Raw genomic sequence first — 18,914 nt, 5'->3', positions numbered from 1 at the left:
TGTTGACCCCTGTGGCACAGTGATCTTCTGTAACTCCTGCCCATTCTGCATATGCTGCAGATATTAACACGACCATATCCACCACACAAAAGAGAATGCACAAGGGCCAAAGTGAAGCATCACCCTTCACCCGCAGTAAAGTGTTTATCTATGACCTGCTGCTTGTAAACTCATCCTCATGCAACAGACATAGAAATCTAGAGAAATGGGATGAAACAAAATTGAGTTTATTTCTTAAGAATAGATACATTGGTTTGCTGAAGACACTCATATCCTGGAAATTAAGTATCCTTTTCTGAACACTGAGAAGCTGACAACTTGAGAAGGGATGAAGGAAGTACAAATCTGTGCAGCTTCTATATATAACAAAGGTCCCAGAGCAACAATTTCATAGTTTTTTAGTTTGTTTTTTAGTTTATGTATTTACTATGCTATTGACATTTTAGACTGTATTATCATTGTGTATTTGAATGTGGGCACTTACTTGGCATGGAATATGTGGGTAAGGTTCTGAAGTAATTTCTCCTTTTCTACCATTGAACTGAGAACTCGAGGCTTAGGAAGCAAGCTTATATCCACTATGCTATCTTGTCAGTTTATAATTAGTTATGGGGATTTGATGCATTAAAGAATAAAATGGAGTTATTGTTGTTTTTCACATAGTATATTGATTCATAAGTATCAACTGGTTTCATTTTTAAGTGCAACATAGTTTGAAATCCATTGCCAAACTGAAATTAACATGTTATTTCAGCTCTGTGTACTTACAAAGACTATATGATAGAAAAAAAATAGTACTTCCCACAGTATCACACTGCAAGAGATTGTGAACATGAAACACTATATTGTGCTTTGAAATTTTACTATGAATTATTGCATATTTAAAGACTATCATGCTATAAAGATAATTCTATGTTTTTATGACCACTGGTAAAGTAAATGCACAAGATCCCTATCTTTTCTCTGCCGAAGGATTATCAGATGATTGCAGAAAGACAGATAGGCCTTGACAAAGGAGTAGCACCAGATGTGTACTATGTCGATTGTTTCTGTTCGTATTCCCAGAGAAACAAGGTGCTTCCCTGGTAGAGGTAGTCCACTCCTGGGGCTTCTCAATGTAAAACTGTACTAGTTCCACATAGTCCTTAAGTAACTGCATGCCACTGTACTTCAGAGTATTATAATGCCTTGGATTCTGTTCTTCACTCAGGAGAACTCTCCACTTTATGTTTTACCACCACCTGATTTTGAACGTTTCATTATTTGATCAAGCATTAACAAGAATGTATTTTCACCGGATTAAAAATGTGGAGGGCTTTGTGGAGTAAAAGGGACACTCATACATTGCTCATGGGAGTGAGAGTTATTACAGGCACTGAGACAATCAAAGTGCTGATTCCATGTGAGGAGAGGAATTGATCTACCTCAATATCCAGCTATACCACTCCGTCATAGATCATCTGTCCACTTGTGCGTGTGTGCCTCAGTGTGTGTGTGTGCCTGTGTGTCTTTGTGTGTATATAACTATGTGCACACAAGTGTTAGTGCCCTTGTAGGCCAGAGGCATCAGGTTCTCTTGGATTAGGAGTTACAAGGTGCTGGGAATTGAGCCCAGGTTCTCAGAAAGAGCAGCATCTGCTGAGTTCTCTTTCTAGTCCCACTGTTTCAAAGTGTAGAGCAAGAATAATGTTAATATTACCATTGCTTATTAAAAGGTGCTTGAAGTTTTCTGATTAAAGTTTTAATAATTTCATCCAGGTATAATTTTCTTCTTTATTAATTCCTATTTTTATTTCTATAAAGTTTTACACTTTAATCTGTAAATTTATAGGGAGAAGAGCCAGAATCAGCAATATATTACTGATAGCCTGATAGTTACATAACAGGAGCATATATATATATATATATATATATATATATATATATATATATACCTCCCAGCTTCTTACCATATCCCTTTTCTTCCATATTCAAATCCTTATGTTTCCTTCAGAAAACATTAGGCCTCTAAGAGACTACAAACCAACAGGACAAAATAGGATACAATAAGACAGAGCAAAACCCCTAACACTGNATCTGGACAAGGCAATTGGAGGAAAAGTGTTCCAAGACCAGCAAGATTTAGAGACATACCTGTTCCTACCGTTGGGAGTTGTTGGGGGTACATTTTGTATATTCAGTGGTTAATTCTTTACCTGGCAGAGAGCTAAATGCTTGGCGTTACTTCCGTATCCTGTCACCAGCCTTACATTTTGCAAATATCCATCCTTACCAGCCTGGAGGCATTCTAGAATTGTATCTGATGGGCTGGAATAAAGAGCTGATGGCCAGTAGCTGGGCATGAAACAGGGCAGAACTTCCAAGAAAGAAGGAGGCTGGGAGAAGAAATAAGGCTCTGGAGAGGTGTCAGGGATATGGAGGTGAGTGGATCAGAGCAGAGGAGAGACGTAGAACTAGCCACATGGCAGNATATAATGCCAGGATTAGTTGGGTTAGGCTAGAAAGCTGCCCTAGCTAAAAGGTCTAAGCTTTAAAATATTAAAAGCCTCTGTGTCGTTATTTATATTGCTGGCAGGTCTGAGAAAGTACTGCTTTCTCAGAAAGTAAGGGGTCCCACAGAAACAACACCAAGCTAACAACTATCNCACGTGAGGCAGAGGATCTAGTACAGACTNATGTAGGCCCAGCTTTGCCTCCTCGTCCTCGGTGCGCCATATGAGCCTTGCCTAGTTGATTCAGTGGGCCATGTTCTCCATCCCCTCTGACTCTCAAAGTCTTTCCTTTCCCTCTTTCACAGGGTGCTCTGATCTCTGTGAGGGAAGGAACCAAATNGAGACTCCAAATTTAGACACTCTGTCCACGTAACTTCTGGCTGTGGGTCTCTGCATGCACTCCTATCTGCTTCTTCCTCTGGGTCTTATATTCTTCATNCATCCATCCGAGAAAGAGTGAGGGGATGGTGTCTAGAAAGCCAGAGACCTGTTATGTTCCTGAAAATGTACTAGGAGCCTGTATTTTTCTACAATATANTGACTTCTATCTGTATGAACTTTGGGGAAAATGATGCATATTTATGACATGTATTTGATGAGGTTCACTTGGTTGGAACCTGGAATATAAATACCGACCCATATTGAAATCTGTACCATTTCTGTATACTTTCCTTCATTCAGGTGGTAAATTTCCACAGGTGTTCTGCTCTGTTCACATTTTTNTTTAACAAATATTACTTAGTAAGCTTTAGTCATTTCCCTAATTCGTAACATGCCTGTGTTTTTCCTTGCTTTCTGTAACTTTTATTTAGAAAGTATCATATAGTTTCTNATTTATGTTAACTATTTTATAATCAAGGCGTTATTTTTACTATTTTTTTATATTTTTATTATGTGTTTTTTTATTATAAAATTTGCTTTTGAGAATTTATTTTAAAATTGAAAAAAGGTGAAGATACTCATATTGCATAAGTAGAAATGAAGCATTTTAATGTATTGTGAAATTACTGCTTATTGATTTTAGTGTTCCTCTCAGGAATACTTTATATTCCTTGTTACAGTGTTGTAGGTTTCTATGACCTACGTGTTGTTTTAATATAGTGCTATTTTAAGGTTCTGAATGTTCAAATATATGTTTATAAATAATATTTGTGTTTAGTTCTTTTATTATGTAATTAGGAGTCAGAAAATAAAAATTCTTTTTTTAATGGAAAGGCTTAAAGGGGCTTACAGTGTTAAATATATATTATATAACCTCAGTGTTTGATAAAACTTTGATTTTAATTCTATTCTGCTTTTTGCCATTTTTCAGTCAATAAATATTTGTTGAATAAATGTAGTTTCCATGGTCTTTATTAAAGACAGTGAAAAAAAAAAAAAAAACAGGACTTCAAGAATCCCTTCTTTTGATCTTCCCAGTGGTGAACTAAACCTGTAATTAAATACATGATATAAAATTAGGCTACAAGCACAATTAGTGGACTAAGAAAACTTGGTGCTGCTATTTTTAAACTGAGGAGAAATTTATGATTTTTTTATTGTATGAAATCATATGCACATAAGTCTACCTTTTATATCATTTGTTATATTTTAAGCATTTTTACAATCCAATGTATTTTTACTTTCCTTTTCTCCTTTCTCTCTTTCTCTTTTTCTCTCTTTCTCTTTCTCTTTCTCCCTCCCTCCCTCCCTCCCTTCTTTCTTTCTTTCTTTCTTTCTTTCTTTCTTTCTTTCTTTCTTTCTTTCTTTCTTTCTTTCTTCCTATTTTTTAAATTTTGAGTTGGGGTCTCACATAGTCCCCACTCAATTAGTGTCGTATCCAAGGATGGCCCCAAACTCCTCATCCTCTTGCTGTCATGTCCCAGGTACAGTGCTGTGCTATTGGGTGTGAAAACTCTGCTAACCAATGACATAGCACAGGTTGGCATAGGACCCAAAAGAAACCTCTACCAACATTACTTTGATAAGTCGACATGGCACCAAACTGCATTCTGAACACTTAAAAGATAGCGTCATACATCAGTGCAGCTCTCAGTCCTGATCCATGGGTCTTCTTTGGAAAACAGACCTGGGTAGCCTGGAGGCTCAGAGCTGGTAAAGCTGCAGGGGATAAGTGAGAGTGGAGTGCTCCTTTGTAATGGAGGCATCCCCATGCCCAGGTTCCCAAGGCTCAGGGAACATTTCAGATACTGGAGCAGAAAAGGTCAGGTTGGGGAAGGCTGATACAAAAGCATGTCTTCTGCACATGCTCTCATGAGCTCACTGCGAGGATGGTTACCTGCACAGAGACCTCAGCTCCATCAGCAATGGGTTTTGTGACTTTTTGTTGTAACCCAGGATGGCTTCCAACTTGTGCGCAGCACAGCATCAGTCCTGGTTTCATGTCACTACTGTTCAAGGCTCACTTTGGTTTGAAAATTAAGCTCCTCACAATCAATTATTGTTATTTGAGTTTCTATATTTTATATTCAAAATGTTTTTTGTTGCAATATTCTTTTGAAAACCACTGTATATTAACATTAGATCTGACTTAATAACATATTCAATAATGTATATACAAGATAGATGATCACTGCCTAGTGATTTGTATCTAGAAGTATTCTTTTGCTTGGGAAAGACTTCAAGAATTCCTCAGCTTTCCTTGCCCACTCTCTTCTGTTAATGGGCATCTTTGATTTCTCAATTGCTGTGTCCTAGTGGGTTAGAACGCAGCAGTAACATTCTTTTGCCTTAGAAACTACCAACCACATTTTCTGGAAATTTTATACTTAATTTACCTCCATTCAACTAAATAACTTATGAACATAAAACTAAATGTCTAGAGTAGTAATAATTGCTTGATTATGTTTTTTTCCATATTTCCACTCACCCCACCTGAATACTTTTTCACCACATTTCCCTAAAATAGTTGGAGATTTGTAAGAATAATTGCTTGATTATGTTTTTCTCCATATTCCCACTCACCCCACCTGAATACTTTTTCACCATATTTCCATAGAATAGTTGGAGATTTGTTGGTAATTTTTCAATGCTTGTCTCTTTTTTAAATTTATTTATTATTATTTTCTTTATTTACATTTCAAATGCTTTCCTGAAAGTTCCCTATACCGCCCCCCCCCCGCCCCTGNTCCCCTACCCACCCACTCCAACTACTTGACTCTGGCCTTCCCCTGTGCTGGGTCTCAATGCTTGTCTCTGTGTGAGCCATTTATATTTGTTCAATTAGAAAGATGTCTTTAGAACTGCATTCCTCATAAGGTTCCACTTGAATATCCCAGAGCAGGTTCACGTGATAATGTTAAAAGTGGTCCCAGAGATGATAGAGGATCTATAGTGTAGGTACTCATGGGTCAATTGCTCATGGCGGGAAATTTGTGTGATTTTTGTGTAAGCTATGACAATAAAGCTGTGCCGGTGCCTTGGTACAAGGTAAACATTCCTGAGCAAGTCATGTAACTCAGGGTGTCAGTGTGATGTTTATCTTCATTGTCAAGTTGACTGACTTGAAATCACTTTTACTCATGTTTGTGAGGGTGTCACTCCCTCTGAATGTGGGTACCATTACCCTCCCCTGGCTGGAGTGATATAGTCCAAAGGGAGTAACTGAACACAAGAATGTACTGGTTTCTGCTTCCTGTTTTCAGCACTAGTGGGACCAACTGCCTTGTGATTCTACTGTCGTGGACGCTTTCAAGCTTTCCCCACGTGGATGTATGTATCATCCTACATCAACAGCTAAATGAAAGCTGTCTTCCCTTCAGTTTCTAGATGTCCAGCATTTGATTACGGCAGGGAAAATAGCGAATAATACAACCCACTTCCCCATTATCAAATACATATCTACATTAGGTAGCATGAATTTTGAAACACATCGTGAACAATTTGACACCATTATGAACAGTATGGCTAAAGAAGTAATAATGTCAATTCTATGGCCTGACATGATTGAGTTTAAAGTTTAGATGTGGAATAATTCTTAAGAATCCTGGAGTTTGAAGAGAAATGGCTCTCTTGTTCTACTTCAATGGATAATAAGCTTATCACTTATAACTGGAGATACTGAGATCACATGTGCGTCCAGAAAAGAACTGCTCAGTATGAAAAACATTTCATACTTTCTGGTGAAATAAATGTATGACCTATATCTCTGCCTTTTTCTAAAAAAAAAAAAAAAACCAAAAACTTAAATGAAAACACTGCAAATTGTTTTGAGACTGTCTCCAGCTTGTCTTGCATAAGAGTTCCCACTGGTCTGTCCTCCATGGCTTTGCCCTTTCCAGTATGTCAGTAGAACAGAACTCATCATGGGCAAGCACAATAAAACAAATGTAATATCAACACTTAGCTTTCAGGTTTCTGGGAATTTGGAGAAGTTCAATTTGGAAAATTAATGACTGGCATGCATCTTTTGATTGATCATATTCAAAAGCAGCATTCTTGTCTCGACATGGATTCTTGGATCCATTTCTCTATCTGCTTTTTGCGATAGATATAGAAATAGTGACTTTGAGGCTACCCTTTAATACTTGACGAAAAGTGCTTATACATACAAGTGTTCATAAGTAAATCCATTTGGTCATATATGTGCATGCAAACACACACTAACTCAGGCATGCGCGCGTGCATGCACACACACACACACACACACACACATGTGCGTGCACACGCACAAAATATCCTGTGAGACAATAAAAGAAAAGGCATTGGCTGTATGGATTCAATAGTGCAGGGGTAAGTATCAAATCCATTTCTTCCTTTTAACACTAGAAATGGCTTTATACCTACAGCATGAAACAGTACTTACAAAATGTACAAACACAGTAACAGATTTTATAGTCAAGTATAAAGGGATTGCATATTCACAAGAAGAAATCAATAAGTTGATCCTGGTCTGTAAAATATTTACCAAACCCAATTATAAAGCATCAACTCTTAGCCATTAAAATCAAAGTGCTTATAATGTTTTCAATTTCTAAGTTTCCCTTCTTATTACCCTCAGACCAAAGGGCTTATACATGAGTTTTTTAAACTATTAGATTTACATAACTAGTGTTTTGATATCCACACAAAAACTTTCAACATCTTTGCAATTTAGATAGGAAAGAAATTATAATACACATCCTTAGGACCGATCAGTCAAAATCTTTCCAAGTACCAGGAACAGTAAGAGTTAAAAGGGGAAAAACATCAACAAAAAACAAAAGCCAAACAAAACTCTCTTTAATGAGAACCGGAATAGCATTGCCACTGCATAGCGCTTAGCAGGTAGAGCCCATTTATTTTGCATGCATATTTAATGTGCAAAATTCTTTTTACATCCTAGAACAACCTCTCGAAACACCATGGACTTAAGTAAACCAGACTAGATGCATTCCTCCACATAAAGAAGAAAGAAAGAAATGAACCAACAGTAAATTAATCTGGCTACTCACGGTTCTTTTCACCTCTCCACCTTGACCCAGCTCTCATTCTGCCGGAGACACCCACAGGGGAAGTTATTTCAGCCATTGAGAAGAGCAGTATCAGTAACAGCACAGCCATGCCAGGTAAAAATAACCTCTGTGGAGAGTCTTGTTGCAGACGAACCTGAAGTCTCTTATTGAGAAGAGGAACCTGGTGCCAACCCTGTCATTTCAGTCACCAGAAGTGCAAAGATGCTGCTATCCCCATTCACTTAAAAACATAAAACAGCTATGCTCCTCTCAACTTCTATTTGAATAGGGCAGAAAATGTTTTTTTTTTAAACCCCCAAAACTAGAAGAGATGTACAGCTTCCCTCTATACATAAGCACAGATGTGAGGACGGAGAAGCTGACAGTTTCCCGAGTCTTTCTGCTGCCACCAGTTCCTAATTCGCTCCTGCCATCTCTCACTTTTCCCCAAATGTTTGTCAACATCTTTCATAACATGGTAAGGAGAAAAAAGCTGAGACTTCCGCATTTCCCTACCTACCCTTTCTGTACCACTGATTATAGTACTTGACGAAACTGAGTGTTTAATTTTGGCACTGCAAACACACCTCATTTCAAACAGAGGTGCTTGTTAAGAGAGGGAGAAAAAAAATCCCCTCACTTGTTCTCAGAGCTCTATCTAACATCTTGCAGAAGGGATTAGATGTATAAATATTGGCTGCTAAGGGATGATAAAAATACCTCTGAAAAAGAGGGAGTGGTAAACAACCATCCTTCATACTCAGCCTGCACTGTTCGATTTCTCTATTCAGAGAATAATATATAAAGACAGTCTGCCAGAAATATCTCAGCTCCCTGAAGCAGGCAAAATGTAGTGTGCATGGCACGTTCTGGGATCATCTGCAATGCATCATAAACACTCGTTTGCTTTGTAAATACACGTTGGTATCTTCCAACTCCTCTGTTTCCTGCATAATGATTTTTATCACTTTATGAGCTGAACAGAATTTTCATCAAATCAGATTTCTCTGCCTCATGATGAAGTCTATTTCCTGTGGACAAATGGAAATTTTGCCTTGATTATTTTTGGAACTATACAGTAATGGCATAGATACTTGCCTTCACTTTGGAACACACATTTATTTTTAGTAATAAAATAGTTTTTATGCTTCCAAAAACATTATCCCACAAAACGTACTCTAATATTTTAATAAGAACCTGAAGCTATTTTCAGATACCTCTATATACATAATAATGTTCTCTAACCTGGTGCAGTTCACACAGCTGCCAAGACCGCTTTTTAAAAGCATACGTGAGGATGTGCAGTTTACTATTCTTTTTCTACAGCTGAGGAAAATTAACGGTCTCTTGGATGCAAGCACATAGACAGATAAGCAAAATAGGGTTGGCAGAGGACAGGAGTGGGCTGTGGAGATTGTGGCCACAGAGAGATAGAGCTCTGTGGAGAATGAGAGGAGCCACTCAACTTCAGTTGGTGTTCCCAAGGATGTTCCAAAACCAGAATTGTCAGATATCTTAAATTATAAACAGAATTATGCTAACTATTATGCAGAATCTTCTCTGAAATTCTAAGCCAGGCATACAAAGAGTTTAAAAAAATGTGTTGTCAGCACATATTATCCAGACTCTTTGATTCAAGAAATATTACTGGGTATGGTATTTCAAAACTGTAATTCCAACTACTGGGAGACTGAAAAGGGAAGACTTCTATTAGTCTGATTTAAACTGGCTACAGAGGGAAACTTTGAGTTAATATTAAATAAATAAATAAATAAATAAATAAATAAATAAATAAGGCAATACATAAATAAATAATATTAAGATACTAAGTAGGTTATTTAGAACCAATGTTATAAAGTCAAGCCAATGAGATACACAGACACAAAACGTGTCATATCCCTCAACAATGTTTTGCTATTCTGGGATAAATTGCACTGGGATCTTCATCAACAAACTGTGTTGATTCACAAGCAACCAAACCTATGCCTTCTGGGGCAACAAGAAAATCTCCTTGTATTTTCTTTTTAAGTCTTGCTTTCAATCATGGAATCTAATTACAGTAAGACGTTCTCTCATTTTGCTAAAGAACACAGATATCCAGAAATCCATGTCTTTCCACTCATCATCCATTTCCTAAAGTGCTTTCTCTCCAGCTCCACCTGGCACAATCCAGTTAATGTGGATAACTTAACACGTGCATAACTGTTCAGAGACTACTAGCAAAATTTGTCCATTTTTCTCATGTCTAACTCACTTGCAAGTAAAGAGTTCAGAACACCAATTTAAATATATAATGACCTTTTGGCAGTTCGTGAGCTCAGGAAGTAGAATAGTATCCTTCCTGTGTAAAACTCATCATTGTGATTGTGTCCGTCAAACTAATCCACATATCCTGATTCCTGAGAATAAATGGGAGGACTCAAAAGCTCCTGACATATTCTTACCAAACTGCTTTTGAGTACCCCACATGTGCCTCTCACCCAGTGACTAAGGACTTAGCAAGAATCAGTTTGTGTTTATTCTTTCATGAGAAAGATAGTTTAATGTGTATAAGAAATAGCTACACATAAATCCCAGATTTTAGGACATACTTTGAACATACATCTTTAGTGAACTGAAAAAGGATGATTTAAAAAAAAATTAGATTGCAAGAGGTTTTAATTTTAAGCTTCTCTGTTGAAATGGTATATTTAGCAGAGATAGGTTGGGTGAATAATCCCACTAGGCAAATATGGGAAGAAGAGAAAGTAGGAATACTCTGAGAGAACAAATGTAAAGCATTCAGATGTGAAAGATTTGGATACCTGCTAACAATGTAGGACTAAAGAGAGTTAGATGAGGCTCTTGGAGCTGCACAAAGTTCTGATTCAAAAAGAGATAAGTACTTCATGAAACAAACAGAAAGGAAAAAACAAAACCCACATGATCATCTCACTATATGTTGAGTTGGCATTTGCCAAAATTCAATACCCTTTCATGATAAAAGTGTTGGAGGAAACAGTAATACAAGGAATGACCTAAACCTAATAAAGGCAATATACAGCAAACCAATAGCTAACATCAAATTAAATAGAGAGAAATGTGACACATTTCCACTAACATCAAGGACAAGGAAAGGATTGTCCCCTTCCCTCTTCAATATAGAACTTGAAGTTCTATCAGAACAATAGGACAACCAAAGACAATAAAGGGATACAAATTGTAACAGAAGAAGTCACAGTATCAGTATTCACTGATGATAGTGACAGTATACATAAGGGACCCCCAAAATTCTACCAGAGAACTCATATCACTGATAAAACCTTCAGAAAAGTGGCTGGATACAAAGTGAACTCAAGGAAATCAGCAGCAGTTCTCTACACAAATGATAAACAGGCTGAGAAAGAAGTGAAGGAAATAGTACCATTCACAATATCCACAAATAATACAAAATAACTTGGTGTCAGTGAAAACCTGTATGACAAGAACTTCAAGACTCTGAAAAAAAATTGAGAAATACATCAGAAAGTAGAAAGAACTCCTATGCTCTTGGCTGGTTAGGATTATCATAGTAAAAATAACCATCTTACCAAAAGCAATCTACAGATTCAATGCAATTCCAATATAAAAATTCCAACACAATTTTTGACAGACAATTTTCAACTTCATATGGAAAACCAAAAATCCCAGGATAGGTAAAACAATCCTGAACAATAAAAGAACTTCTAGAGGTATCACCATCCCTGACTTTAAGCTGTTTTACAGAGAAATAGAAATAAAATTGTATTGTATTGGCATAGAAACAGAGCTATGAATCAATGAAATTGGATTAAAGACCTAGAAATAAATCCACATACCCACAAACAACTGATTTTTCAGAAAGAATCCAAAATCATACAATGGAAATGGGAGAGCATCGTCTACAGATGGTGCTGGTCTAACTTGATTTCTACATAGAAGAGAATGCAAATATATCCACAATTATCATCCTGTATAAAACTAGAGACCAAATGGATCAAATATTTCAATGTAAAATAAGATACATTAAAACTCATAGAACAGAAAGTGGGGAATAGTCTTGAACTCATCAGTACAGAGAACAATTTCATGAATAGAACACCAGTGACTCAGACATTAAGGTTATGAATTAATAAATGGGACCTTGTGAAACTGAAAAGCTTCTGTAAGATAAAGGGCATCATCATTAAGACACAATGATAGCCTAACGATTGAGAAAAAGATCTTCACTAATCCCACATTTGACAGAGTATTAATATACAAAATATACAAAGAATTCAAGAAGATAGACACGAACAATCCAAATAACCTAATTACAAAATGGGGTGCAGAGCTAAACAGAGAACTCTCAACAGAGGAATTCTGAATGGTCCAGCAAAGAAATGTACCAAAGGTCTGAGAGGTGAGAGACTCTCAGGTCTCAAATGGAGGGACCTTAGATGAAATGTGCTACATTGGGAAGAGCTTACCTCCAGTACAAAGACAGGGCATCAAGTGGAGTGATTGGGTTGCCATCCCACAGTCAAAAACTGACCCAGAATTGTTCCTGTCTGAAAGAACTGCAGGGACAAAAGATGAGAGGAGCCTGAGGAAAAGGAGGTCCAGTGACTGGCCCAAATTGGGATCCCGATCAGGGGGGAGGCTCCAAGGCCTGACTACTACTGATGCTATGGTGTGCTTACAAACAGGGGCCTCTCATGACTGCCCTCCGAAAGGCCCATCAAGCAGCTGAAAAGTCAGATGTAGATATTTGCACCCAACCAATGGACAGAAGCTGGGGATTCCTGTGGTTAAATTAGGGAAAAGCTGGGAGAAGCTGAGGAGGAGGGCAACCCTAGAGGAAAAACCAGCAGTCTCAACTAGGCTGGACCCCCGCCATCTCTCAGACACTGCACCAACCAAGCAGCACACATCAGCTGATATGAGGCCCCCAACATATATACAGCAGAGGACTGCTGGTTCTGGACTCAAGTCAGAGAAGATGCACCTAACCCTTAAGAGACTTGGAGATTCTGGAAGTAGGGACATCTGGTGGAGTGGGAGTGGGGTGGGTACATCCTCTTGGAGATGGGGGCAAGGAGGTGTCGGGTCTGGAAGATTTGAAGGGTGTACCGGGAGGGGAATAAAATCTCAAATATACAAAAAAAAAAGATTAAAGAATAAATTTTAAAAATGTTCAATATCTTATGTCACCCCAGAAATGCAAATCAAAATCTTTGAGATTCTATAGGATACGTGTCAGAATGGCTAAGATAAAAAACTCAAAGAGAGCACATGCTGGTGACATTGAGGAGCAAGGCACATTTTTACCCTGCTTGTGGGACTACAAACTTGTCCAACCACTCTGGGAAAACAATTTCAGGGTTTTGAGGAATATTGGGAATAATTCTACCTCAAGACCTTGCTATACACATGGGCATGATCCCACAAGAACAGTTGCTCAAGTATGTTGATAGCATCTTTATTTGTAATAGCAAGACACTGAAAACAACTGGAATGTCCTTCATGTGAGGAATAGAATAGAGATGTGGTTCATTTACACAATGGAATAGTACTCAGCCATTAAAAAGAAGGGCATCATGAGTGTTTCAGGCAAATGAATGGAACTAGGAAATATCACCTTAAGGAGGTAACCCTGACCCAAAAGGACACTTATTGTATGTACTCACTTATAAGTAGATATTACCCATAAATCAACAGACCCAAAGAAGGAAAATAACAAGGCCCAAGGGAGGATGGTTGAATCTTTCTCAGAAGGGGAAACAAAATAGATATTGTATGTTTATGGAAGGAGGGTAGTAGGTAGAAGAGGGGGTGGGAGAGGAGTGGGATGGGGGAAGATCATATATATGGAGAACAGTAGACAGAGGGGAGATTGACAGTGGGGTGTTGCGATCACTAGGAAATGCCAGAGACCTGGGATGGGAGAGGCCCCAGTGTCTATGGGGGGTGACTCTAGCTGGGACTCATAGCTGTGGGGGATATATGACCTAGGGTCAGACATAACTACTAGTGTAGGGGTAAGGATAGCAACCCACCCATAAAACTTTTGGCCCAAAATGTGTCCAGTCTATAAGATTTGAGGGGGAAAAAATGTAGCAGAGCCTGGGGAATGGCCAACCAATGACTGCCCCAAATTGAGACCCATCCATGTGCAAGAAGCAGTCCCTGACACTGTTAATGATACTCTCTTATGCTTGCCAACAGGAACCTCACATAACTGTCCTCTGAGAGGCTCTACCTAGCAGCTAATGGCAAGAGATGCTTTGACTCACACTCAAACATTAGATGGAGCTTGGGGAGTCGTACGGAAGAGTTGGAAGAAGGACTGAGGGACCTGAAAAGAACAGGGAATCTACAGAAATACCAACAGTGTCAACAAAGCTGAACCCTTGGAGGATACCAGAGACTGAATTACCAACCTAAAAAGCGAGCACAGGCTGGACCTAGGCCCCCTGCACGGATGTCGCAGACGAGCAGCTTGGTTTACATGTGGGTCTCCTAACAACTGGAGCAGGAGCTGTCCCTGAGCCTGTTATCTGTCTGCTTGTGAATCCAGTACTGCTAAATGCACTGCCTTGTCTGGTTTCAGTGGGAGAGGATCCTCCAATGACTTGGTATGCAGGGCAGTGCACTGGGTGTTAGTGTGTGTGTGTGTGTGTGTGTGTGTGTGTGTGTGTGTGTGTGTGTAGGACACCCAGAGGGCACTTCCTCTTCTCACCAGATGAGAGGAAGGGTGAAATGAATAAATAACTAGAATAATAAACAAATAAGCTAATTATTTTTAAGGTTAAAAATAATATAATAAAAATAATATAATAAATATCCTCATTTAAGTATACTGCCTAAAGAGGGTGGGATATACAAAGATATATTCAAAAGTTATCTTTTTCAGTGAAGAAGATAATTCAGAGGGTATCAAAGTTGCAGTTTGACAATTCAGATGAGAATTACCTTTTCAAAATATCTGTCTATAGCAATAATAATAAATTTTACAATGAATGGATTAGAACACATTTTTCAGGCAGAATTATCAAGATTAGTAGATACAATACATGCAATGGATTCTAGTGTTAAGATTACCACTGAAATAGACTTGGCCATCAAGGATAGAGGTGTTTTCATCTTTGCTTTTGTGAAACAACTTTCTAAAGTGTTATATATCGTCATTTCTACCAAGTTAAAAAAGAATGAAGAAAGCTATAGGGAAAGATGGTATATACACCAGTGTTAAAAAAAAATAAGGATTTAAAATTACTACTTCTCAGCTTGCTTGTTCAAATGCATCAAGTACCTCAATATAAGGTCAGATATCCTGAATGTGATAGAAGAGAAAGTGGTGAATCGTCTTTGACTCATTGACATGGAAACATACTTTTTGAACAAGACACACTGGGAGCACAAAAACTTCTAAAATGATTCTGTCTGGCAAAGGGCCTCATCATTTGAGCCAAGCAACAGGCTGTAGGTTGGGAAGCTAATCTTTGTCAATGATGCATCTAATCACTTAAAGATCATCTCAGAGGCAAGAGACAGTAAATCTTCTAGAGCTCTGAAAGCATTGTGGGAAAGATGGATGTATATGAAAAAGAAAAAAATTAAAGGAGGTATTGTTAGCTTCATGGGATAACATATGCCCATGCTGCATGTAATAGATAATAGTATTCCTTAAACTGATACTAGCAGTGGCCACTGGAAAGACTAAGCCTATGGTAGCAAGGCAATGAGTTCTCTTGAACAAAACGATTGACCTCATACAGGTCTAATGTCTCAAAATTCAATCCATAGCTACACAGTTTAATTGCACCCTTATTCCTAACTCTGAAACAACATGGGGTAGTAGATACTTGCAGTCACAAGATGATGAAGTCTGGGTGGTTAAAATTATCACATAACAATAAATAAATTACTAGAGCTTGAATCTTGGATCTCTCACCATCTCTGTCTCTGTTGTCTCTGTCTCTGATTCTCTTTCTCTCTCTCTCTCTCTCTCTCTCTCTCTCTCTCTCTCTCTCTCTCTCTCTTTCTTTTTCATTTAGTTCTTTCACACTATGAATTTTATTCTGATTCCAGCTGTCTAGGAAACCATGGCTTCCATTTTCATAGCATCTACAAAGCACACTATTGTTTACTGTCTTTTGCCTGAGTGGTATAAAATGATTGATTTTAATATTGAGATACCAATTAGTAGAGTTCCATTCTAATCAATCATGCTTCATTAACAACATGATTTTCATGTTTTTAGTTATGCATTTAGTTCTCAAGTTGAACAGTTGCTACATTTCCTAACTTTGCACTCTGGCCAGATGGCCATGCACATTTAATTTGTGGCTCTGGTTTCATAATGCATATTGATTGTTGTCAAGCAAGTACAAAAGTGGTACCCTATCTCATATAATATCCTTGTCTTTGCAAGGGACATCTGTTAATCAGGCCCCCAGCTCGGCATCTAGACCCTCTCAAATATCTCATATAGGTGACTCTTTAATATGATACTCATTCACAAAGACATCAGTGTGAAGAATCTCGCTTTGCATGGCAATACCTTATGTACTTTTTGCCCTTTGACTTCCTGCACAAGGCAATGCCATGTCTTGTCCCAGATATCTAGAAGATTTTTATGGTTTACAAAAGAGAATTGTTGTGGTTAAAAGTCCTGTACCTCATTTAAAAAGCAAATTACATATATACAGCAGAGGACTGCCTGGTCTAGCCTCAGTGAGAGAAAATGCACCTAACCTTCAGACTTGAGGCCCCAGAGAGTGAGGAGGTCTGGTGGTGTGGGGGTAGAGGGGTAAGGACATCCTCTTGGAGACAGAGGAGGGGGTTTGAGCCGAGAAACAGTCAGAGGTCAGACCAGGATGGGGATAACAACGGAACAAAATCAGTAGTGCCACTGCACATTAGAGATAAACAAGAATTTAAAAATTATCTACATCAATTTTCTGTCATCTGAGGTAGATTCAGCATATTAGATTAATAAGATACATATGAGATAGAGGGAAAAAAAAGAGAAACTTTTGAAAAGTAACTTCATCATGACCCTAACACCTTGATCAATAAAAAGTTTTCAGCCATCACACCCTCCTGGCTTTTCTCCACTATTAATTAGAACAGCTATTTATATGGAGTCTCAATAATTGTTTAATTGGATGAATAAATTAGCACAGAAAATAGACTGAATGTTTCATGCAAATAGCATTAACACTTTTTTTTTTTAAAGGTAGGCACCTTGCAATGCAATAGAATATCAGAAAGACTTAAGTGTATACAAACGACAGATTATGATGCCCCTAAACAGACAATGCCATTTTGTTGATTGGTATTAAACACATACTAGATGCAATCACACTCATAAGTCAGTAACCTAGCTGGAATTATTTCAGGTGAACTTAGAGAAAGGAAACATTGCAGGCCCATCAGGAACTGAAGAACTGTAGAAATATTTAATGCTCAAAGGGTTTGGAAAGTGGATCATGTTTGCAGATCTATGAGACGGATTTGCACGCAGGTGGAATTCAAATTGAAGAGTGATCAAGGACAGGTGATGACTAGTGTTGTAGCTTTTGATCTACAAGTAAAAAGACGAGATAAAATAGATAGCACGTTAGCTTCATGGACCATAAGACAGGGATTTGAGAAGTAGATTCCAATCTGAGAAAAGTAGGGATAAGGCATAGAAGACAGCGTGAGGAACAACTAGGATAGCGATAAAGAAAGTGAACACACTGACAAATAGATATATAGCAAATAGTTAATTAAACATGTAAGGCAATCTCTTTCTTGTCTACTTTTTCCAGCATCCCAGTACCTTTTTCTCATTAAAGTGACGTCAAATTGGGCTTGGTGAGGACAGCTCCCACGATTTCGCTTGTATGACCTTCATGCATGCAAAAATTCAAGATTTGAAGAAACATTGCTTCAAATTCTAAATAAACTTCAATTGTACTTCTAAAGATGCTATAAGAGGACTGGATAATAACTGGGAAATGGATGACAGGAAATTGATTTTCAATCTGAATGTCTCCAGAAGGATGTATATTATAAAGGAGGCTGGATGACATAGATATGAAGTGGTCTCATAGCCCACGTTAAATCTAAAAATGGTCAAGCTGACATTTGGATTTAAACATTACCAGTTAAATGCATATATATATATATATATATATATATATATATATATATATATATATATATAATACTTTTAGAACTAGCTTTAGTTTTATGAACACTATATAAACATTTTTAATTTATTTACTGTACATGTATTTGGGTATGTACACTACAATGGACTTATAGATGTTCAGGACAATTGTTGAAGTCAATTTCTTTAATCATGTGTGTTCTAGGGGTACTAAACATTGTGGTAAGTACCCTAACCAATTGAGCCAATTTGCTAGCTCAGTACTATCTACTTATTACCAACTTTTGATATCCTTTCCACACTTGAATTCATAAATATCTTATGTATAGTTTCCTATATACTATATATGATATATGATATACATACATATTACATAATATATATTACACAATACTTCCAATATTCTCATTTTTTTTCATTTAATGCACTAGTATCCTTTCAATAAGCCAATTCAAAGCAGGATGGCATGGAGAACAAAGTAAGTATCCTAAGAGAACTTTATATAAATTCTTAAAAGTCTGAAAGCTATGTACAGCTTTGTGTGACAGGAGTTAATTTCATCTACTCCATAAATAAAATTATTTTTCAACTTAAACAGGTGTTCAGAATTCATGAGACTTTGCATTTTTAGAACAGGAACAGTAAGGATCTAATTTTGTTGCTGACAGTGAAAATGTTAAGTTTTGTATATTAAAATAATATTGAATGCTTAATAGTCTTGTAAAGAGAGAAAATACATTTCAATTTCACCCTTTGGTTAAATGAGCGTAAACTCATCAATCTCTGTTAGTATAGTATATATAGTATATATAGTATATATAGCATATATAGTATATATAGTATATATAG

The 18,914-nt window shown here is 37.4% G+C and overlaps 1 protein-coding gene across 6 annotated transcripts in view; it reads right to left on the bottom strand.

Annotated features, from left to right (window-relative positions):
* The window catches only part of Robo1 (roundabout guidance receptor 1), a 740,168-nt gene extending 731,764 nt beyond the window's left edge, over positions 1 to 8,404 (bottom strand). For 4 of the 6 annotated variants that reach the window (XM_029544260.1, XM_029544265.1, XM_029544261.1 and 1 more), the window contains exon 1: positions 7,925 to 8,403. In XM_029544260.1, the coding sequence (XP_029400120.1) occupies positions 7,925 to 8,033 (109 nt within the window). In that variant the 5' untranslated portion in view covers positions 8,034 to 8,403. Of the gene's footprint in view, positions 1 to 7,924 lie in introns of all 6 variants that reach the window. The other 2 variants (XM_029544262.1, XM_029544266.1) reach the window with 1 other exon arrangement.
* Between the last annotated feature and the right edge of the window lie 10,510 nt (positions 8,405 to 18,914).

This window comes from Mus pahari, chromosome 12 (assembly GCF_900095145.1).
Source record: "Mus pahari chromosome 12, PAHARI_EIJ_v1.1, whole genome shotgun sequence".
NCBI lineage: Eukaryota > Metazoa > Chordata > Mammalia > Rodentia > Muridae > Mus > Mus pahari.
Note: the sequence above shows the minus strand (reverse complement) of the source record. Positions and strands in the feature narration are given on the sequence as shown.